General features: G+C 40.6%; 1 protein-coding gene across 2 annotated transcripts in view; it reads left to right on the forward strand.

Annotated features, from left to right (window-relative positions):
• Positions 1-24,833, forward strand: part of rbm45 (RNA binding motif protein 45) — a 73,037-nt gene that overhangs the window by 7,983 nt on the left and 40,221 nt on the right. The window contains exons 2-10 of one of the 2 annotated variants that reach the window (XM_078228482.1): positions 3,876-3,998; positions 7,016-7,142; positions 9,832-9,969; positions 10,530-10,745; positions 12,202-12,337; positions 12,439-12,535; positions 17,518-17,678; positions 20,725-20,943; positions 23,646-23,957. In XM_078228482.1, coding sequence (XP_078084608.1) covers positions 3,876-3,998; positions 7,016-7,142; positions 9,832-9,969; positions 10,530-10,745; positions 12,202-12,337; positions 12,439-12,535; positions 17,518-17,678; positions 20,725-20,917 — 1,191 coding nt within the window. In that variant the 3' untranslated portion in view covers positions 20,918-20,943; positions 23,646-23,957. Of the gene's footprint in view, positions 1-3,875; positions 3,999-7,015; positions 7,143-9,831; positions 9,970-10,529; positions 10,746-12,201; positions 12,338-12,438; positions 12,536-17,517; positions 17,679-20,724; positions 20,944-23,645; positions 23,958-24,833 lie in introns of those variants that run through there. The other variant, XR_013499552.1, reaches the window with a different exon arrangement.

Here is a 24,833-nt window from a genome sequence, read left to right on the forward strand (position 1 = left end):
GCAAAATACTGCGGATGCTGGAATCTAACAAAAACAGAAAATGCTGGAGAAACTCAGCAGGTCTGGCAGCATCTGTGGAGAGAGAATAGAGCCAACATTTTGAGTCTGGATAACTCTTTGACGGGGCTGATTCAGACTCGAAACGTTGACTCTATTCTCTTTCCATAGATGCTGTCAGACCTGCTGAGTTTCTCCAGCATTTTCTGTTTTTGTTTCAATGTTCTGCCTAGCTTGTCATAGATTTCAGGCCTGGTTTAGAGATTTTCTGTGCTGGAGTGACAGTGCTGACCACTGATAAATGGAGTAAAGCTGACACATTTGAGCATTGATCTTGTTCAATTCCCTTCTCAATAGAGGGTAAATAATTGCAGCATTGTTTCCCAATAGACTAGAATGTAATATTAGCATCACATATTACCCCCTTCAATATTAGCACTGTACATTGTCTGAACTCAAGGATATGCCTATGCTGGCACTATACCACTGCCTCTACAATGTCAGGCTGTTCTTGAAGCCAACACTCTCCAGTCTGATGACTATGATTGAATAAAATTACACATTCCAGGCAGAATGTTGGATTACTCCCATTTGCTTACATTATCTGTACACCTGTGCATTATGAGACATGTTATTTTACCAATTAACTACTGGATATGTCTCAGCCTTTACAAGAAAATATAACATAACAAACAGGTGCTTTGTTGCAGCTTTTGAAATGCAACTTACAATGCAGTTTCAGCAGTTGAAATACTTCTACCAAAAAAATAAACATTTTAAATAAAGCACCTGAAAATCGGGTAATATCAGAGAATCTTTATGCTTCAAAATTCAATGTTTAAATTTAAAGAAAAGAAACTTTAGAGAGAAAAGTAATGTGTGTGTGTAAAACAGTAGTCCCACTACTATGCACTTTCTAACAAAAAAAGTAAATATTTATCAAAAAGTTAATAAAGATTTCAAAATGAGCCCTCAAGCTTTTTTATTGAAAGCAACTTTCAAAACTTACTGCTGCTTCTGCTCAGTTCAGAAAAATATTTAATCAGTGCAGCTGACTGAACAGTGCTATTACCTTATGGAATACTTTAAAGTCTAGTTATAAAACATCCATTGCATTTCTCTTATAAATGCACTTGCTTCTTTAGACATCTACATTTGTAAAGTAGCAACCCATCCGTTACAAATCCATGGTTTTCCTGAAACTGTGCTCTTCAACATTTATTTTTTCCTATATCACGGCCACCAAAAACTTCTCCATTACCACGTTTACCCTGGTAGATGCCTGGCTCAGTGCTTCTTCCCTTTTTGGACAACTGTCTTTACTCATCCCTGTCTCATTTGATATTGTGGCTAAAGTCTCGTAATTTCTGCATTTTCCATCTGTTTTTTCAGTGCTACTTCCTCATCTAGTTGTCTTAAGCTTTTGATCCCTTCTGCCAGACTTTGCCTGCAGCAGGTGGTGAGAAAACTAGTATGAGAGAAAAAAACCTACTTTATCTTGTCCTCACCAATTGACCTGTTGCAGATGCATCTGTCCATGACACTATTGGTAGGAACGACCATCTCACAATCCTCTTCACACTGAGTACACCATGTTGTGTGGCACTATGAATAATAGGGTAAACTCAAAGGACCTGGCAGCTCAAAACTAGTCCTTTCAAAACTAGACATTCATGAGGCACTGTGGGCCATCAACTGCAGCAGAATTGCATTCGACCGCAATTTGTAACCTCATGATCCTGCACATCCCTCACTCTACTATTATGATTGAGCTTGAGGAATCAGCCTGGTTCAATGAGGAATGCAGGAGAGCATGTCAGGAGCAGCACCAGGCATACTGAAACTGAGCTGACAACCTGGCAATGGCTGTCATGAGATTGGGAGCCAAGGTACAAGCCAAACTAAGAACCAGATGCATGCTAAGCAGTGGAAGCAGCATTCTGTACACAGAACTAGGTGAACCCACAATCAATGGATCAGTTGAAGCTCAACAATACTGCTACTTTCAGTTGAATGCTGGTGGACATAATGCAACTGGGCAGAAGAGAGGCACCACTAATATCTCCATCTTCAATGATGGGGGAGTCCAGCAGTTAAGTGCAAAAGGCAGGGTTGAAGCCTTTGCAACTGACTTCAGCCAAAAGCCTTCACCTATCTCAACCACGTCCTGATTTACATTGTGATATCAAGAAAGGGCTGAAAACATTGAATACAGCAAAAGCTATGGGCCCTGACAACATCCCGATTGTACTACTGAAGATTTGTGCTCCAGAACTAATGAAGCCTTTAACCAAGCTGTTCCAGTACTGCTACAACACTGCCGTCTTCCTACCAATGTGGAAAATTTCCCAAACATGACCTCACATAAAGCAGGCAAATCTATCTAGCCAATTTGGTTCCCATTAGTCAATTCTCAGTCATCAAAGTGATGAAAGGTGTCGTTGAAAGTACTATTATGCAACACTTGCCCAGCAACCTGCTCATCGATGCTTAGTTTGTTTTCTACCTTGGGTAATCAGTTCCTGACCTTCTGACAATCTTGGTACAAGCATAGACTAAATAACTGAATTCCAAAGGTTGGGTAAGAGTGGAGAGAAACACAGTTAACATTTCGCGTCTGTATGACTTCAGAGCTAAAGAGGGAGAAATGTGATAAATGTTACACTATTTAAGAGGAGTTGGAGCTGGGATAGATGGGAGCTCAGATATTTGACAAATTTGTCATGGGCATTAGACAAGCTGAGTGTTAAAGACTAAAGTAGGTGCTGATAGTGGTGTGAAGGTAATGTAGCAGGATGTGTTGATAGAAGAACAAGTGTCAACACTCGATGAAAACTAAGCTTGAGAACATGTAACATATAGCCCTTGGGGGGGTTGAATGTTGGGACAAAAAATTGGATTAAAAAGGCGGGGGGGGGGGGCAAGAGGGGGGGTCAAGGTGGAGCCCATTCTCTAACTAGCCACCTGCAAATTAATATTGTCATATTTCTTGAGATTGATAGAACTACAGCAACAATCACTACTGCCACTATAATTACACAACTTGCAAAAAGCATCTACTCTAGTGACAAAAAAAGTCCCAACGTGTTCCTGTTGTTGCATTTCTATGTTATCTATGGCATTTAGCTTAGTTTGATCAGATCTGCATGTCGAAACAATCTAATTGTTTACTTAGAATTTCACATAGACACTGTTAGTACTAAACAGCACTAAGTGTTCTTCGGGTGGGGGGATATTGATAAAATTGTTATTTTCAGAGGGGAACCACAGCTGTAAAATAAGGCTGGATTTCTGATCCTAGTGAATCTGTATATAGCCAATATTATCAGAATAATTTTAAATCAGATCTGGGGAGAATTTCCAAAATATTTCTTATCTTCTGTAATCAGAATTGCATATTAATTGGCTGTTTGAAGCTTTGCTGAGAAGTTTACTCGACAGGAGGCTTTTGTAGTGTCAACATTTTAAATGGCTTACTCGAAGAAGCTCTGCACATTATGTATTTACATGATTTATCCTAAAATAATCAGTGATGCACTTGGAATATGGATAAGCTAAACCCTTTAATGTTAAGTATACAATCTAATAAGCCAGCATATCTAAATTGGTCACTTGTCTCTGTCACACTTTTTCTCTTTATGTAATTTGTCTCTGAAAGACCCTACTTACTAATCCGTCTTTCTGTATCCTTAAATTTCAGTGATTTAGGAGATAGACCATTGGGCCACATGTTTGAGGTCCCTGATAATCCAGTAATGCTGTTGCACCATTGTCAATTTGCATTTCCAGTGCAAGGAAAAGGGTGCTTGCTGTGAGATATGCTGCACTAGCAACTTGAGTTTTTTTTGTTGTCTAAATTTTCTCTTTTTTAAAAAAAGGTCTTCATTGCACAGTCTAGAGGATCTGGCAGCCACCGTGATGTTGAAGATGAAGAATTGACTAGAATCTTTGTCATGATTCCAAAATTCTATGTTGAAGATGATCTGAGGGAAAACTTCAAGGTACATCTATGCATTCATTTTCTGCGCTCTTAACTCCAATATTTCCTCATGAATCCTATTCCGTTTGTCTATTTCAGCTATTAACTAGCAGGCCTCATGCTTTTACAGACATTTTGTGAAATGTATACATTTTTAAAACATTTGGAATATTTGAATAGGTTGAGTTTGGCGTTTTGTGATGGGAGAGTGTGGGAGTAGATGATCGGAAAAGGGAGGTATTGAGATGGAAAAAAGAGCAGATTTTTGGAGAATTCAAAGTCTTTGAAGGGATGGAAGGAAGGAAAAAGACAGGAAAGATTAGGGTTTTGGCTGGTTCCTATCTCAGCTGTCACCTCAGGCTGTTTGCAACGCATTAGACTTTTACCGTGGTGCCACCTACCTACATGTTCATTTAAAGTTTAATGAAGATATTAAAAGACGCAAACAGATACCGACAAATGTGAGGTAATGCATTTTGGAAGGTGTAATACAGATAGGAAATATACAGTAAATGGCAGAACCCTTAAGAGAATTGATAGGCAAAGGAATCTGGGTGTACAGGTTCACAGGTCACAAAGTGGCAACGCAGGTGGAGAAGGTAGTCAAGAAGGCATACGGCATGCTTGCCTTCAACGGTTGGGGCATTGAGTTTAAAAATTGGCAAGTCATGTTGCCGCTTTATAGAACCTTAGTTAGGCCGCTCTTGGAATATAGTGTTCGATTCTGACCAGAATCGAACACTATATTCCAAGAGCGGCCAGAAGGATGTGGAGGCTTTGGAGAGGGTACCAGAAGGATGTGGAGGCTTTGGAGAGGGTACAGAAAAGATTTACCAGGATGTTGCCTGGTATGGAAGGCATTAGCTATGAGGAAAGGTTGGAGAAACTTGGTTTGTTTTCACTGGAACGACAGAGGTTGAGGGGCGACCTGATAGAAGTCTACAAGATTATGAGGGGCGTGGACAGAGTGGATAGTCAGAAGCTTTTCCCCAGGGTGGAAGAGTCAATTACTAGGGGGCACAGGTTTAAGGTGTGAGGGGCAAGGTTTAAACATTTTTTACACAAAGGGTGATGGGTGCCTGGAACTCATTGCCGGGAGAGGTAATGGAAGCGGATATGGTAGTGACTTTTAAGGGGCGTCTTGACAAATACATGAATAGGATGGGAATAGAGGGATATGATCCCCGGAAGGGTAGAGGGTTTTAGTTAAGTCGGGCAGCATGGTCGGTGCAGGCTTGGAGGGCTGAAGGGCCTGTTCCTGTGCTGTAACTTCCTTTGTTCTTATATGTGTGTAATATATATAATGTGATGAGTGGAGTTTTTTTGAATTTCATTAAATATCTTGATTCCCGGCTTGGGTCATTGTCTGTGCAGAGTCTGCACCTTCTCCCTGTGTCTTGTGGGTTTCCTCTGGGTGCTCTGGTTTCCTCCCACAGTTAGAAGGGCGTGCTGGTTAGGTGAACTGACCATACTAAATTCTCCCTCAGTGTACCCTAACAGGTGCTGGAGTGTGGCGACTAGGGGATTTTCACAGTAACTTCATTGCAGTATTAATGTAAGCCTACTTGTGACACTAATAAATACACTTAAATAACATTTTAAGTTTGAAGCAGGAAAGGTGACAAATTACAGTTCTTTAATAGTATTGTGAACTATTTATGGGAAAATTGGTATTGTCGGATTGCTTTGAATGGTTGATGCTTGTTGGGCGACCTTCCTTACCATGACGTTTTGCACTGATCCAATGGTTGTATCTTATCTCCAATACCTACCTTGTGAATACTTGATTCCACTACTGGGTGCAAAGAGAATAATAAATTTCAAATATTAAGACAAAGGGATTGCATTATGATTCCTGAGTGTATTCAAGACAGAGGTCAATAAATTTTTGAATAAAAGGGATATGGGGATCGTGCAGGAAGGTGAGGGAGCAGATTAGCCAAGATCCTGTTGAGTGAAGAGGAGGCTCACAGGGCTAAATGTTCTACTCTCTTCTTTCTTACGTTCTTGAGTATACCTTTTATAGTTCTTAACTACCTCAGAAAAACGCCCTGCCTTGGTCAACTGACTCTTGTAATATGTGATGTTGATGCAAATACATTGGCTGGCTAGGAGGTGGAGATTTTCTGGTAAAATGCCCAGTGCCTTTTAATCCCAGCATAATCCTATTGCTGGGCCTGTTTCTCAGTGGCAGGACCGGCTACAGCTTGGCCGCTCACCAAGTGACCAATTGAAACAATTAAAGGATCAGTTGACAGCCATTTTTCCAGGCTGCTGAAAATTTATTAATGGTGGAACAGACCATTGTAAGATAGAGAGGCTGCAAATTACATGGAGCCTCCCCTCAAAACCAATGAGTGAGGTGAGGAGATAATCTTTGTTTTCAGGAGCTCTATGGTCCAAATAGAACCAAACCAGTGGCACTGACACTTTTACTTGAGGGGTTATCCCTCTGTTCACAGGGGCCTTTGTCTTGCCCTGACAAATGTTTCACTTCCCCTTTGTCGCATTAGACCCCCTCATCTTTGCAGCCTCAGCAAGGGGCATCTTGCTTGGTGCTGCCAATGTCGCAGAGCTGCTGGCCCTCTGAGCCCACGGTGTGGTGGACTGGCTGACCTCCCTTACTTGAACTGTGGACCTGTGGTGGTGGTCTCTTAATTCTCCACTGCTAGAAAGATTGCTATGGCGATCCCACTGCACTGCATGAGCCTGTGACCTGTGTATGGTCCCAATGTTGGGACTTGTCCCATGCTGAAGAAATCCCAGCCATTGTCTTGTCACTTAACAGTGATAGACTTGGCAACTAACAGGGAGAGATTATAGATAAAAAGCTTTAATTATAAACTTAGAACATAAACAGTATAATATTTTTAAAAGATTGTTTTTCAGTAATATTTAACTTTTTAGGATATTACCCAATACCCTTCAAGCTTGTTTAGTCTGTCTCAAATATCTCTACTGTACACATTGACAGTTTATGGCTGACTTGAATTTGTATAGTAAAAGATTGAACTCTAGCTTCAGTTTCTATTTATACAGGAATTTGGGGATATTGAATACTGCAGTGTCATCAAGAACAAGAGTACCGGGGAGAGCAAAGGCTTTGGCTATGTGAGGTTTCTGAAACCATCTCAGGCTGCTCAGGCCATTGAAAACTGCGAACGTTGTAAGACTTGTTTGCAAAATAGAAGTAATCGAAAATAGATCTCAGTACCAAGAGTGAGGTGGACTAAAATCGTTTAAAGTTCATATAAACAGACAATATAATAACTGTAAAACTGATATGTGTGTATATCCAAGTTTTATTGAATGTTTATTTATTGGCTATGTTAAATGAGCTTTAGTTAAAAGCAATCCACACTATTACTAAAGGTTGGCCATTGACTACAATGGTAAGTTGGTGATTTTCTTTTAATGTGGTGGCTGTGACATTTGAGCTCAAACCACAATGTCCCAATGAAGGTATATTATAAAAGCTACCTATTAATCCTGACCCATTATCATTGTACAGCTTTTAAGGTAGTTTGCATCGGGAGCTCATAATATAATCCCTGCTGGAGACCAACTACTGAGATCTACAACTTTATATTGTGAAGTAGAGTTAAGATTTGTTCCAATTCAACATGGGTCCTGAGGTCACAATATGGAACTTGTAAAAATTGGAGATGAAAAATTTGCATTGAAAAAAAACCCTGTAAAATCAGATGTTGGAGGTTTATGTTGAAAACTGTGATCAGCTGTATTCCTGGCTTTACATTACTTTCCTTAAGACTACATAAAATAAAATCCCTAGGTAAAAGGCTGTTTTAAATTTGAAAGTGTTGTTCACATTGGGGAAGGAGCAGTGCACTATAATGTTCATAACGAAGCGATATTCCGATGCAAATCACATGCAGGGGAAGGTATGGGCAAGGATGTCTTTTTAAACATTGCATAACATTTGAAAAGGTCTCATAGAGGAAATAACTGTCACCACATAGCAATTTGTGGTACAAAAGAAGCTCGAGGCAGTACAAGAGTATATGACACCCTAGGAGAATCTTAAGCCTTGTGCCTGTGTGTGTACACAACTAAGTTTTGGAAATGAATATTGTGTATAAGAATGAATTAAAATTTTGCGTTCATAATTAGATACATTTTACATGGAAAAGGAGAATATTGCACTGTACATTCTCATTCTACACTTTTCACAGAATAATGTTACAAAAAATGCATATTGTAATGGCCCATAATGTTGATGATTCCCTAGTGTCGCATTTAGAGGTACCCCATGATGCACTGAGGAACCCCTCTAGGAAGTTCCCATGTAAGAATTTATTCGCCAATTGTCCAGAAGTGCTAACTTTCTCTGGACAATTGTGCTGGGCTGGGAACCACTGACAGAAGTGATTTAAATTGCTAACTTCAGATGATCCTGCCAATTTTACTCTGATAGTTACTCTGAAAATTATTTCCTAACACCAGGGTAACTATTTAAACACCCAGACCAAGCTCCCCACAGGACTCCCCATGCATACTCATGATCTCTCCTCCCCCGCCACCCCAGGAATGCCACAACTCTTATCCCATCATTCCTGCCGCCACCCCCCCCCCCCCCAATGCCTGACCCTCCAATGCCCTCTTGGTTTCCCTCCCCACCACTCCTTCCAGGTCTCTCTCCACTTATCTTTGAAACTTGTCTTCTCCCTTTAAATTGTTCTTGTGGGCACCTTCACAGATGCTAGTGCCGTAAAATGGGCACGCACCTTTCTTCCCTGCAGTTCAGTTACTCCTCGCCAATGCGGCCGGGGGCGTCCTTTGTTGATCCTGTCTCACCCAGCCTGAGTGAGGAAGCTTGGCTGAGGCAAGGGCTTTGCAATTTTTAGCGTGGGTAAATCCATCCAGATTTGCAGTCTGCTGGAGATCTCCAATCTGGGGAAGTTGCGCATGATGTAAAATTGTGTTCCCTGCACCAATGTATTCCTAGATGATTTAATGCAAAATTTACACATTCAGTTGACATTGCGATAGAATCTGTTAGATTAAGTTACATGTTTTGATATTTAACTGATTGCCGTTTTAGAATAGTTATGTATATGCACACATTTGTAAAGCTGTCACATAAACAGAACGAGGAATATAGTAGGAAATTTTGGGAAAGACTGCAATGGATATATATCAGTAGATCAAACCCTTTATTCCCAGTGCTGAAGACTATTTGTTTACCTTTGTGAATAATTCTTTCAGTTTTCTGCCACTCTAGGTGACCACCTAGTTTGCCTAGTGGCTGCACTGGTCCTAAGGTTGCTTCATGACTTGCACAACTATAAGCATCTCAAGTTAAAGTTCTAGTTTGTCACCAAGCTTCATTGATTCTTGATGTCTAATTGGTGATTAATTGCACAAATGCATTACAAAATGTGCACAGTAATTACAAACCTTTTGTGTTCATTTCATGTAGGTCCATCATACAAAAATGGTTGGGGAGTTCCAATTACTTAGTGGGAATCTGTCAGCTCAGCAAATATTAGAATGCTAATAAAAATTGCAAAATGGTAGTTATGCTATAAAAAGTAGTTGGGGTTTGAGGCTGAGATTTGCAGGAAGTTACTTTTTGCCATTTTGGGTGTAAGTGACTAATTGTTTAAACTATGTAATTGCAATTTCACTACCATCTGTGTCTTCTGTTGCTGAAGAATTCCTTGCATTGATTGTAAAATACTAAAGAAAGCTCGATGCAAAAAAAAACAATGCTGTGATGGGAGACAGAGACAAATGAAAAGTTTTTTTATTCACATGTCATTAGAAAACAAACTCAACCAAGTTGACTTTATGCTTGTCTCGTGCTTAATATGCATTTCTCCATTTTTGCACAGCTTTTAAGGCAATTCTTGCTGAACCAAGAAACAAACCTACATACTCTGAGAATGACTATATAAGTGGGGCCAGACAAGAACCACTGTCTTATGGGTCAGGGTTTGATGCTCCAAGAGGTCAAAACATGTTTCCTTTTGGTAAGTATATATAATTATGGGTAAAGTTGGATGATTAAAGTGGTTAAAGCCTAGCTTTTGTTAATATCAAACATGCATAAAATTACATTAATGAAGCTGATGTGACTGCCATAAAACCTGTCATGCATTATAAGGAGGGGTAAGATTCAGCATTGGAAAACTGCATCAGAGAATGTTTTGCATTATAAATAAACCGTTATTTTTTTAAAAAATGGATCCTCCACACAATTATGCTGCTCTGTATTTATAGAGAATAATTGATCAACAAACAAAGTACAGAACATATGCTTAAAGTTTGTAATTTATTGATTATGATGTCTACTTTTTAAAATCGCTCTAGGAAGTGATTTGTCCTTCTCCAATTAAAATTTCAGTTCTCTTCTGTGATAACTGTTCAAAATGTATTTCAGCAATTCATATCACTATTCTTATAGTTTTTATGTGATTGTAAAATGCAGCATCACCCTTGTACTTAACTGTGTTTTATCCTAGTTAGTAGTGGGGTTGAGATATTTATTCACAAATGTTTTGTCTTTATTTCTGATTATCCACTCGTGCAGGTGAATTTACCAACTTTGGAACAAGTGAAATGAGAGGTGCTGAAATGAGAGCTGAAGTTAGAAATGAAATGAGAAGTGCAGAAAATATATCCACATGTCTTTCAGTGTCGACTAGAGGAGTACTTACTCATGAACAAGTTTATAGTCTCTTTGATATTATCCCAGGACTGGAATATTGTGAAATTCAGAGAGATCCCTATATGGGTTATGGCAAAGGCAAGTACTGTTAAACTTGTGTAAGTGTAAACTGTGTATAAAATAGGTAGTTGACTATTATCTTTTTGAACTGTCTTTGCTCATTCCATTCATCCCCCAGTACATGTACACATTCTTGGGATTAATCCCAGGCATTTTGAATTGCCTAATTGCCCCTGGTCCTCGGCCACTGCGCTATTGCATTCCTATTTCTCTGATCCAGAGGAGAAAGGGGCTGACCTTTATTGCACATCTTCCTGATGCCTTGGGTGAGATCAGGAATATTGATGATTCATGGGTAAATCCATGTACACTGCAGCATATTCACCAACAGATTCATGAACAATTTATTTGAAGATTGTACTGGATTGTAACCACATCTCTTAGACTGTAGAAGATATGTAATTTTATCCATATCAACATGTCAGCAGAAATGCTATATTTACGTCATAGCACTTGAGTAAATCTTTATAAATTCATAGGTGTGCATAAATATGAATGGATATGGATATATTGTATAATATATTTTCACGGGAATGTTTTGATGTGAGGAAACAAAGCTACTTGTATATTTTGTTTTATCATTTGGATCATTTAGATCTGATTGGGTGATAGTCATGAAGTCAGGGAGAATTATTATCTTTCCCTCATTTGAATTCAAGAAGTTTATGGAAAATATTTGGATCTTTTTTTAAATTGTCATCAACTATAGTTTGTATGCAGAAAAATGAAGGAACTGGTGAACTATTGAATAATTCATATTGAATTTTGGAGACCTCTCTTTAAAGCTCTAATCTAAGATAGCTCAACTAGATTATTTGTAACAGTCCTAAAGCAACTAAGCTGGTTAAAATATTAAAAACTAATGCAATTAAATGATTTAAAATGACATGTATTGTCTACATTCCAGCAGGTAAGAAATTTGAATGCATGTCTGAAAATATTTAATTATGTTCCTACTGTAATTGGTCCTTTGTTAGAAATTGGGTACCAATTATGTAACTTACAATGGTTATTATTTGCTGTTTGCATTTGGTGGCAAATGGTACACAAATGTCTTATTTCATTTCATGATGAGCATGAAATTGAAAGCCTGCTTTACCCATAAATGGCACAATTGTTTGACCGTATGTACCAAAATAAAAATATTAATGTAGCAGAATATATTTTGTAATATCAAAGATTTTCTATTTCATATTAAAATTGTTAATTGCTATTGGAACTACAATTCTACAGAAAATTCCTTGAACTATATTTCACGTAAAATTTAAGGTCTTACCTGTGAAGGTTGCTCAAATGGCTTGAGGATTCTTTGAGATTTTCTAAGTAACAAAGTTGTAGTTTAAACAGATCATCACTGTAATGTTTTTCTTTATAGAAGAAAATAACCTCCCATTGGACTGTAGTGTGTATAAAAATGCTGTAAATCTTAAAAGGTGAGAGAATCTCTATTAACAAGGAAGCAATTTTCTTTTAGGATATGCTCTTGTTCGATACAACAATGTGGCATCAGCAGTATATGCCAAAGAAAAGCTGCATGGATTTGAGTATCCACCTGGTAATCGAATAGGAGTTAATTATATTGACGATGATGCCAGTGACAGACGATCAAAGTAGGTATATTTCAGACCACTGTAGAAAATTAATCTGAGTGCTTTTGTCTGATTAATTTTGGAAAGACTATTTCAATTGTTGTTTTCTTATTCTATTTTAGCCCAGTTGGAATGATGGCCTTACAACTTGTCGCGGCTCAGATGATGTCACTGGCCTGCAACAGTCCTGTTGGCCAGCAGATCATTCCAGCTTCACCTGTGAGTACTAAATGTTAGCTGTTTATAAAGGTAGTTCTTTTTGAATTTTAAGGAACTATTTTATATTTAATTTACTGGCACATCTCTTTGGTTGTAAACACTGGTGGTCAAATAATCTATATAAGTAGTCTGTAACACCCACTGTACCTGCACTTACTAGCAAGAAAAATTAGTTTACCAAAAACTGTTGTAACCCTTATTAATCTTTTGTCACAGAAAAAATATTTGAACAGCGGAAGGGTTCAGTATCGAATACCTGCTTATGTAAAAGTATAACCTATACTCTTGTCTTTGAAGTCTTTGTTTTATTTTGTAATCACTTAGCATGATATTTGATGTAACTGTTTTCTGATGTTAGCCACCAACAAAGTAGCTGATTGGAAATTCAGACATGACAAATAGCATTTCATTGGTGAACAGAAAATGAGTAAAAAACCCAGAGATAATCTGTGTACTTGTATGTTTGTTCTGGCACAAGGATAAAATGACAAAACGTGAAAATTCAGTCCTTTACTTCTTTGGTTGCAGGAGATGTGAAGTATATCTGCTTGCATTGTGAGAGTTTATGGAAGGTTTTTACCTGCTAAAATTAATGCATGTAGCTAAAACATGGGCAGCATGGTGGTACAGTGGTTAGCACTGCTGTCTCCGAGCCAGGACCTGGGTTCAATTCCAGCCTCTGATCAGTGTCTGCCTGTTTGCACGTTCTTCGTATCTGTGGGTCTCCTCTGGGTGCTCCGGTTTCCTCCCACACTCCAAAGATGTGCGGATTAAGTTGATTGGCCATGCTAAATTACCCCTTAGTGTCAGGGGAACTAGTAGGGTAAATAAATGGGAATACGGAGATAAGGCTTGGGTGCGATTGTTGTCGGTGCAGGCTTGATGGGCCAAGTGACCACCTTCTGCTCTTTAGGAGTTCTATGATTCCATGACCACAATATCATCTTGACCCTACAGATGAATAATCAATAATTTCTGTTGGATGTGACTGCTTTAAAGTGTACATTTCTTTTAAACTAAAAAATGTTTTATGCATGGTGCAGAAGATTATACTGATGCTGCACATTTGTTAAATTGGAATAAATTATCTTAAATCCTTTGTTCTACAATGAAAACATCATAGATCTCTATTCAGAAGTTTATCGCAATCCTCACCACGTGTGTGTTCAGCTGAGATTAGCCTGGGCCTCTGGTCCAGTGACATTACTATTATGCCACCATCTCCCCAGTGATTTGAGGCTAGATTTCTCCCAGGTAAATTGAAATCAAAGATTGGCAAGCAGAATTGCAACAGAACAATGAGCTGCCTTTAAAGAAGTGATGTTTTGGATACAATGGAAATGCAATTCCATGAGTAGGATGAGACAGACTAAGATCAAACAGAAAAAAGGTGCATGCTACAGGTGTCAGTTTGATAATACAACTGAAAGCCAGGTTGCTTATATAAATTTGCTTCCTGTCTCTTTGTACCAGATGTCTGTCCAAAGCTTTAAAGTAAAGTTTATTTATTAGTCACAAGTAAGGCTTACATTAACACTGCAATTAAGTTACTGTGAAATTCCCCTAGTTGCCACAGTTTGGATCAATGCACCTAACCAGCATGCCTTTCAGAATGTGGGAGGAAACTGGAGCACCCGGAGGAAACCCATGCAGACACTGGGAGAACGTGCAAACTCCACACAGACAGTGACCCAAGTCAGGAATTGAACCCGGGTCCTTGGCATTGTGAAACAGCAGTGTTCACCACTGTGCTACCGTGCCGCCCTCTGGTCCCACCATCTGTAAAATTCCTTGACAGAGGAACATGGTCAGGAAGCCCATCTGTTACTCACCACCCAACCCCACAGCGATCCTGCCTCATGCAGGCGTGTTGAATAACTGGTAGGATGTTGGCAATACCACTCTTTGTTGGGGCCCTTCTGGACCCTCGTGTTTCCTCATGTTTCCTGCTTGCAGGGTGTGGGTTTTAGCTCCCATGTCCCGATCTATTTGGTTACACTGCTCCACCAACATCCGATTTTTGTTCCATTCTGGCTTTACCATCTTCGCCAACTCTGGCTTTAGGCCGGCGACAAATGCAGCTTTCATAGGTGCAAAAGTACTGGCATCCTTTTCTTTGGGTCCACCATTGTCTGTTCCCAAATATTCTGTCCACACAGCCCTAAACTGTTTGTCGTATTCCCAAACCTCTTCAGTATCTTTCTGTTGACAGGCTGCTATTTTTCCCCTGTCCGTTTTGGAGGGGCCGTATATCTGAAGCCACCTTTATGGCTACCAGTTCTTCCTAATATTTCAGGTCCATGACCTTTCATCTTTATTTTCAAATTCCTCTGTGGCCTCCCCCCTCCCTCTGTGTAGGTTCCTTTGGTGTTACAGGCCTTCAAGGTTTCTGTATGTGTCCTAATTTTAATCTTTCCACTATTGGAACTGTGTTTACAGCTGCCATGGTCCTATGCTCTAGGACATTTCCATATCCATCTGTCTCTTTATCTTGTTCCTCTTTTAAAACACTGCTTAAAACTTACCTCTTAATCAAGCTTTTGGTCATCTTTCCTGGTTTTCCTCATTGCTTGGTGTCAAAAATGTTTTAAGTGATATCACTTTTGTTTAATGTCATGGACTATTCTGCGACATTAAATGAGCTATATAAGTGTATGTTGTTCAAAAGCTTTAGAATGACTTTATTTTCTATTCTGTGTCTTTAAAAAAACTAAGGATTCCATAATGCCATTTTCACCATCTCCTCAAATTCCTCAAGGTTTGTGTATATGCACCTCTAGGTCTCGTCGTTCTTCTATCTCCCTTTAAAATAGAACACTTGGTTTATGTTGGTAGAAAGAATGAGACGAAGCAAAATAAATCTCTTCCCACTTCTCTGTGAAGAGAAATTCCAGTTGTCATATGTCTTTTTTCCTCATCTGTCTACAATCTCATGAAGTCTGTTGATATTCTTTTTACTACCTTTGAGTTTCATGTCTTCACAACTTTCAAATTATGCCCTGTGTATCCAAGTCCAGGTCATTAATATGCATCAAAAGGAATAGTGATTCAATACTGATCCTTAGGGGCCACCACTTCACACTTTCCTCTAGTCTGAAAGGCAAAACCATTCACCACCACTATCTGATTCTTAGACAATTTTGTATCCACTCCATGCATTCCATTTAATTCCGCATGCTTCAGTTTTGCTAACATGCCTATTGTGGTGGTACTTCAAACACCTTACAATCACATCAGCAATACTGCTGTAATCCATCCTACTACTACTTCCACCCTATCTGTTATTTCTTCAAAGAAATTGATCAATTTGCAAAGTTAGTCAAACACATCATGCCTTTATAATAAGAATATACAAAGTGTGCTTTTTAATGCTGATTTATATTGATTTTAGGATAATTAGGAAAAATGATGAATTAGCAACACCATTATTTAAGAGCATGAACTACTTCTGACTTATGTGGCTAAAATACAAACCTAAAAGTGGCCTGCTGGAAGTCAATTTCTAACTTCACGGTGGCAGAGTTTTCTACTTTGACTTGAGAGTTACTGCTAAGTGCTTGTAGTACCTACCATAATTAATTAAACCGAACATTCTTGGTTGATTTTAGCATTGTGCTAATTATGCAGATGTAAATTAACAGACTGAACACCTGTTTCTACCTGAAGTAAACTGAGCACTTGAAGCACTGTGGGTGGCATTCTCCCAAGTGTCGAATTTGTGTAAAAACTGGAGTCAATCCTGCTGTTTTTTTCAGTGGGATTTTCTAAATGAAGTTCCCACACACTGTGTATCACATAGAGTCCTGGTGTGAATGTTGTGAAAAATCAGGGGCCGGGGCCTATTCCCACTGGAGAGGCTGGCAGCATAGTGCTGAGCAGGCCACTGAATGTGCACCGATCTGTCAGCGTCAAAATGGTGCATGCACAGTAACCCTGACTGCCAGCCTCCCGATGGCTGGCCAGCCCCACTACCCTGCATCCATCTGAACACTGGCCTCCTGGAACCTCCCCGATGCCCAGTGGGTGATGCCAAGGTACTCCCTGGGCATTGCCATTTTGCCCTTTGGGCAGTGCCAGGGGCTAGGCTACACTACCAAGCTGGCAATGCCCAGGGGACAACCTCCCCCTCCCCCATGCCTGACCCTCTTGGGGGAGGGGGCAGGGGCCTTCATGGCTCCCCTTCACTCCAGCAGATGTGGGCCACCAGCTCTCCAAGTGGGGAGCTGTTGTTAAACCTCACTGTAGTGAAACATTCCTGGCGGGGGTGAGGGAGATTCTAGCGGGCCTGGAGACTTCAGTCCCAGGCCTGCCAATGAAAAGTAAATTACGTTGAAATCAGCATTTGCATAATTTAATCAGCTCTGTGCTGATTTCTGGTACAGAGCTGACGGCGCTGGAAATACAGCGGCCGGAGACTCGCAAAGGCCATGGAGCCAGCGGGAAGCCCACTAAACGGGCTCTGCTTGAGTCTCCTGGCCCGCTATGCGGGCTGGGAGAATCTCCCCCTATAACTGGTAACTTTATAGTTGACATTGCAAGTGAATAATGGTGCATCGCTTTTTTGGTGGATATAAGTGACTATCTCTTAAAAATGTAAATACTTTATAAGTCATTTTCAAATTGTGATCCTGCTTTTAGTATGTGGTATATAAAGCCCCAAATCTTTTTCATCTGCTCCACAAGCATTTCACAATCCAATCGCATTTTATATTTTTGCTTCTCATTGTTACATTAAACTGCATCTGTCATCATGCTACCCACACACTTATGTCCTTTCTCAGCTCTCCATTCTCCTTCACAATTCACTGGATTACCAAAATGTTTTTTATTTTGTAAAATTTTTGGTATGTAGAAATTTCTGAACACAAATGTTTAGATGTTACAGGTACAATATATACTGCAGATTAAGTATGGATTCACTTAATTGCGTAATTCTGTGTAAGAGAGTTTTTCAAATATAACCTGACTAAATTTCTTTGTAGGGATTTGGAAGCAGTAATCCACAGATGTCTCGGTTGCAAGTTGACTTTTCAATACCTGCACCTCAAAACTTTGCTACTACTGATAGTACTGTCAGAGAGAGACTCTTTGTGGTCTTCAATCCAACTGTTCTGCCCCTTGATGTACTGGAGGACCTGTTTTGGTAAGGAACTGTTCTAGACTTTTGAAGTACCATAACATTGCTTTGTATGTTTTTTTTTATTGCTGTTAGCCTGAAAAGATGAAGGTTCAGGGATCTTGCCCCATTTTCTTTTGCAAATGGTACTAAGATTGGAAATGTAGTGAATTGTAAAGGAGACCAGAAAATTGAAAATATAATATATTAAGTGAGTGGGTAGAATGATGGTTGATGCAGTTTAACGCAAGTGTGAGAGGGCAGAAGTATCAAATGTGATCTATTTTAGAAATGCTTTGGAGCAGATGAACAAAATGGTTTGGGACTTTAGGAATATCTACCATTTAAAAACTGGTGCAGGTTTTGAGTACTGGCAAAATATGATCTGGAATATTGCATCTAATTCTCAATTTTGAGCACTATTCTGGCCTTGGAAAAAGTTGTCAGTGATGTTTTGAATGGAATTGAGTTGGCCACAATTGAAGGGCTTGTTAGGGCATGGCCCTTCCTTCCCCTGGAGGAACAAAGAACAATACAGCACAGGAACAGGCCCTTCGGCCCTCCAAGCCCGCGCCGCTCCCTGGTCCAAACTAGACCATTCTTTTGTATCCCTCCATTCCCACTCCGTTCATATGGCTGTCTAGATAAGTCTTAAACATTCCCAGTGTGTCCGCCTCCACCACCTTGCCTGGCAGCACATTCCAGGCCCCCACCACCCTCTGTGTAAAATATGTCCGCCTGATATCTGTGTTAAACCTCCTCCTCCTCCTCCTCCCCTCCCCCCCCTCCTCCCCCCCTCCCTCCCCCCCCTCCTCCCCCCCCTCCTCCCCCCCTCCTCCCCCCCTCCTCCCCCCCCTCCTCCCCCCCCTCCTCCCCCCCTCCTCCCCCCCTCCTCCCCCCCTCCTCCCCCCCTCCTCCCCCCCTCCTCCCCCCCTCCTCCCCCCCTCCTCCCCCCCTCCTCCCCCCTCCTCCCCCCTCCTCCCCCCTCCTCCCCCCTCCTCCCCCCTCCTCCCCCCTCCTCCCCCCTCCTCCCCCCTCCTCCCCCCTCCTCCCCCCCCCTCCCCCCTCCTCCCCCCCCTCCTCCCCCCCCTCCTCCCCCCCTCCCCCCCCCCCTCCCCCCCCCCTCCCCCCCCCCTCCTCCCCCCCCTCCTCCCCCCCTCCCCCCCCCCTCCCCCCCTCCCCCCCCTCCCCCCCCCTCCTCCCCCTCCTCCCCCCCTCCTCCCCCCCCCTCCCCCCCCCTCCCCCCCCCTCCCCCCCCCTCCCCCCTCCCCCCCCCCTCCCCCCCCCTCCCCCCCTCCTCCCCCCCTCCTCCCCCCCTCCTCCCCCCCTCCCTCCCCCCCTCCTCCCCCCCTCCTCCCCCCCTCCTCCCCCCCTCCTCCCCCCCTCCTCCCCCCCTCCTGCCCCCTCCTGCCCCCCTCCTCCCCCCCCTCCTCCCCCCCTCCTCCCCACCTCCTCCCCACCTCCTCCCCCCCTCCCCCCCCCCCTCCTCCCCCCCCCCCCTCCCCCCTCCCTCCCCCCCCCCCCCCCCCCCCCTTGAACCTATGACCCCTCGTGAACGTCACCACCGACCTGAGGAAAAGCTTCCCCACCGTTCACCCTATCCATGCCTTTCATAATTTTATACACCTCTATTAAGTCTCCCCTCATCCTCCGTCTTTCCAGGGAGAACAACCCCAGTTTACCCAATCTCTCCTCATAACTAAGCCCTCCATACCAGGCAACATCCTGGTAAACCTCCTCTGTACTCTCTCCAAAGCCTCCACGTCCTTCTGGTAGTGTGGCGACCAGAACTGGACGCAGTATTCCAGATGCGGCCGAACCAACGTTCTATACATCTGCAACATCAGACCCCAACTTTTATACTCTATGCCCCGTCCTATGAAGGCAAGCATGCCATATGCCTTTTTCACCACCTTCTTCACCTGTGACGTCACTTTCAAGGATCTGTGGACTTGCACACCCAGGTCCCTCTGCGTATCTACACCCTTTATGGTTCTGCCATTTATCATATAGATCCTCCCTACATTATTTCTACCAAAATGCATCACTTCGCATTTATCAGGATTGAACTCCATCTGCCATTTCTTTGCCCAAATTTCCAGCCTATCTATATCCTTCTGTAGCTTCTGACAATGCTCCTCACTATCTGCAAGTCCTGCCAATTTTGTGTCGTCCGCAAACTTAGTGATCACCCCAGTTACACCTTCTTCCAGATCATTTATATAAATCACAAACAGCAGAGGTCCCAATACAGAGCCCTGCGGAACACCACTAGTCACAGGCCTCCAGCCAGAAAAAGACCCTTCCACTACCACCCTCTGTCTTCTGTGACCAAGCCAGTTCTCCACCCATCTAGCCACCTCCCCCTTTATCCCATGAGATCCAACCTTTTTCACCAGCCATATAGACGGCATCCACGGCCCTTCCCTCGTCAACCATTCTGGTCACTTCTTCAAAAAACTCCACCAGGTTAGTGAGGCATGACCTCCCTCTCACAAAACCATCATCAGCAATCAGGAATCAACAGCATGAGGACATATCAGTTTAAAAATGAATCCAGCAAAACAATTATTCACAAAAAGGGTTGCATTGTGAAGCACTGATCCAGAAGGCCAAATATATGCAAAGGATTTTAAGACAGAGTTAGAAAGTATAGTGAGGTTAAAGTGAGGAAGAATTGGAATTGATAAGGAGCAGCAGCACAGGAGTAACTTCGTGGAGAGATTTAATGAGCCAAGTAATCTCCTGTTCATGTTTTCTTCTACTGTTTTAACCCTTCATTAACCAGTTAACCAAACAATGTGTGTTCTCTATTTATTTGTCACCATGCTTTTGCTGATGCCTAAATTAATCTGTAAGGAGCTTCACTCTGTTTTTAGTTTAGTGATTTTCCTGTTCTCTCATGAAGTGCCTCTTGCTCTAAAAAATTTCATTTGAATTTCGTAACATTTAAAAGTAATAAATGCATGAAATGAGTCTGGCAGTGAACTATTGTATGCTATATTTGCACATGATTTGTTTTTCCTAACTTCTAGGTTTATTCTTTCATATGCATTTTTTTGGTTTTTCCTAGTCGTTTTGGGAACCTGATTGAAGTATATTTGGTGCCAGGACGTAACATTGGCTATGTTAAATATGCTGACAGGCACAGTGCTACTAATGCCATGGATACCTTGCATGGAAAGGTTGTTAATGGTATCAAGCTCAAAGTAATGTTGGCTGATCCTCCAAGAGAAGAGTCGCACAAACGCCAGCGAACACACTGAGATGTTCCAGAAAAGATTGTGCAACGGTAAGCTTTTTTTAAAAACTTGATTTACAGGACTGACTGATACAGTGGGCCATAATTTGCTGTGACAGATCATCTAACAACACTTACTGTTAATTAAGTTTGCCCATGCATGTTGAGCTTTTTAATTTTTGTATGGCAAGTTGCTGAATGCATGAGCTGATGGGGCCAGCGAACAAAGTCGGTCATCGGCCATGTAGGTAGCCAGGGTCAGCAACTGTGCATCGTCTTAAATTCATAATCCTTTAACCTGATTATTTAACAGCACAAGAACTGAGAAGGAAGTGTAAATTAAAATGGGTGGTTTAATTGTCAAATAAAGAATTGAGAGCGTGAACGAGAAAGGAATAGTTAGATTTGAGTTTTCACACTTTAAAAACTTCAGCAATTAACATTTGAAGGACAAAGACTCCACATTTATGATGATTAATTTTCAGTGTTAAAGACAGTGATGAACAATAATTAACAATTATTGAAATAAAAAAGGGTACTTAGATTAAAATGGTCAATTAACTTTTTGTGGTGAGTTTAGTTTAAATCTTACAAACAAGTATCGCAAGTTTATACCACACAATGGATAGCTAGTCGACCGGATATTGTTTCCATAAAGCTAATGTAGAGTGGTGCACCTTGGAAAGCAACTTTTGGAATTCTGCATTTAGCAATGCATCTGCCGTAGCCTCAGTTGCAAGTTGCTATAGTATTCGTGCATAAATAATGAAGTCTTCTATTAGCCTCTTCATTATTTAAACAAATCATGAGCAATATTTGTTTTAGAGTACCTGTTATATCTAGGTTGACATTCAGCCCAGACAAGTTAAACTAAAGAAAATCACACTCAAGATTATCATGTCTTAAGTGAAACTGGCCCAGGCATTCTTATTTTGTATCTGGACAGACTTTTGAGAATAGCATAAAACAACCTTCCAGTTTGATGCTGAAACATACCAGATTTGATTTTTGATTAGAATCATAGAATCATAGAAACCCTACAGTGCAGAAGGAGGCCATTCGGCCCATCGAGTCTGCACCGACCACAATCCCACACAGGCCCTACCCCCACATATTTACCCGCTAATCCCTCTAACCTACGCATCCCAGGACTCTAAGGGGCAATTTTTTAACCTGGCCAATCAACCTAACCCGCACATCTTTGGACTGTGGGAGGAAACCGGAGCACCCGGAGAAAACCCACGCAGACACGAGGAGAATGTGCAAACTCCACACAGACAGTGACCCGAGTCGGGAATCGAACCTGGGACCCTGGAGCTGTGAAGCAGCAGTGCTAACCACTGTGCTACCGTGCCGCAAGTTGAGTGTAGGGCAGCAGGAATTAACTAATACTGATAATGGTAGGGATGTGCTTCTGAAATTGGCTTTGTTACATAACCCAAAATTGTTTTCAAGGTTTCTGCTTTACACATATCTAATCTTGAAGATTCTCATTGCTGTAATTGGATGTAGAAAGAAAGTTTGTTTGCCAGTATCTATCTGATCCTGTGTCGTAGAACTTCATTGAAATTGTGAAGAAATTGCTCAATATCTACCTTGTCCATGAATTTGATTTATTGTTTTTAATGATTTAAGAGTCTCTCTCTTCACTGACAAAATGAATGCCCTGACAGCAAAATTCTTCACTTGAGATTAAGGGTACAAATATTACACCTCCATAATTAATTTTTTATCAAATTGAAATAGCTTAAAATATTATGCTGAATAACAATTTTTGGTATACATTCACTACACTCTAGGCAATCTTAGGTTTATTTTGTATCTTTGACAACCTGACAACAGCCTACTGAGATTTTTCTGCCTTGGTGTAGCATTTTAAACTGGAAGCTGTAAAGTTTCCAATGATTTCTACATATCAAACTTGGAGTGCTACTACTAAACATTAATAGCGAGATTCTTCAATATTAAAGGATGTTTATGAATCAATTGGCACAATTTGATGACCATCATTCTCTATGCTAGTTCTTCAAAAAACATCAATTGATTTTATTAAGTGCAATTTTTGATTTCACCAATTACTTTTAAGGCAAGGAGAAGTGTGCTATATTTTTCATCTACAATCACATAAGATTTGTATAAGTTCAGTGAGCATTCTAGCTACCTGATCAACTTTGTTTAAAATATAAAGCTTAAACAGATGCTTATATTTTTCCTACATCTAAAACTATCACTGGTTTGTTGGATTAATTCCATATATTGGCCCTATTTTTTACATTTTGCAGTGCTCCAAATTTTTTGATTTTTTTCCCCCCCCCAAAACTCAATTATGTAAGAACATAAAATAAACTTTATCATTTTTAAGAATGCAGTACTTTTCCCTTAGTGTCATTTAACTCTTACTTTGTGTACACATACAAAACTGGCAATGTAGTAATGAATATTCCCAGAACTAAATTTGGAGGGGCGGGGGGGAGAGAAGAATCTTGTTTGCTTTAAAGTTTTTTTTTCTCCCCAGGGCAAATGACTGATTAAATAAACAGCTTGAAGTCTTATAGGGACCTGTGATATTAATACTAGGCACATTTTCAAATGTTTTGAGTATATGGCTTAAAGAGAGAGAGTTAAATCACCTAACTTTCATCAGGAAGTTTCCTGGAACATAATTTGTACTGTACCTGTAGACTTTTATTCCTTGTTAACAGATGGTTTTCACAATTTCACAGCACTTTTTATAAATGTTTTTGTTTCTGCAGAGTGGGGACAAATGACATGACACATCAGCTGACTGACTGGCTACTTGACAGTACACAGTGACTTCCACTCGTGACCTTTGCTAGTAACTGAACAGTTAATTTTTTTTTATTTTTTGGGAATGGGCAACGGGTGAAGACTTTGACAGATTGATTACAGTGTTTAAGATAGGAATTTAATAATAGCGTTAAGAAATTTGCTCTAATCCATGTAACTTCTGCATTCCCAGCCATTAGAATTTGAATTGTACCTGTTAGCTGTGTGTTGTCTCAAATAACCTGTACAAAACATAATAAAACTTACTTGTGAAACATCCTGGTTCGTATACTTTCTGTATGGCTTTATTTCACAATATTGTGACTGAAGTACACAATACGTAAAAGCCATTGCATCAATATGTAAAACTGTGATTGAGAGTTCCTATCAGCACACTGGATGTAACACATGGTTTGTCAGTATCCACATTACTCTGGGAACACAATTCATTTGTAGATGATCAATAAAATTTACTTTTAGTAAATGTCATCCTTATTTGTTTCTGTCCTTTGGTGAGAGCACTTTCAAGTACTTTATTGCATATTTCATTTTAATTTTTTTTTACAAGTGCCAGTATATTTTAAGGAATAGCGATCATTCTAAGTCTGAATATTGCCAATTTTGTACGGTAAAGTGACAAATAATTAGAATTAAATTTCCAGTGGAGGCCATCCTTAATGGATGAAATGGAGGTGCTAGTATAGTGTATTTAGTAATTTATATAGTTTAATATTTCCACTCCTGATCCCCCAGTGCTGCTTACCTTCAAACAACCTGTGTTAATACATTCTGAAAAAGACCACTGAACCAACAGTGGACTGAATTTTACAGTTGAGAAACACTATTTTAAGAACATTCAAATAAAACTGGAAAGAGAAGTTTAGTTTTGTAACTCAGATGCTGAGTAGATTTTCCACTCAGTTTGTAGTATTCGGGTGAATTCTAAAGTGTTTTTTCGAATGCAGAGTTCTTTGGTTCATTATATGTTGGTTCCCACAGTATCACATTTATCATGAAAGAAAAATATTGCAGATGCTTGAAATCTGAAATAAAGACAAATTGCTGGATAAACTCAGTAGGTCTGGCAGCAGAGAGAAACAGTTAATGTTTCAAGTCTGTATGACTCTTCAGAGCTGAAGAGGGTTCTAAATGTA

The sequence above is a fragment of the Mustelus asterias genome, chromosome 14 (genome assembly GCF_964213995.1).
Source record: "Mustelus asterias chromosome 14, sMusAst1.hap1.1, whole genome shotgun sequence".
In the NCBI taxonomy this organism is placed as follows: domain Eukaryota; kingdom Metazoa; phylum Chordata; class Chondrichthyes; order Carcharhiniformes; family Triakidae; genus Mustelus; species Mustelus asterias.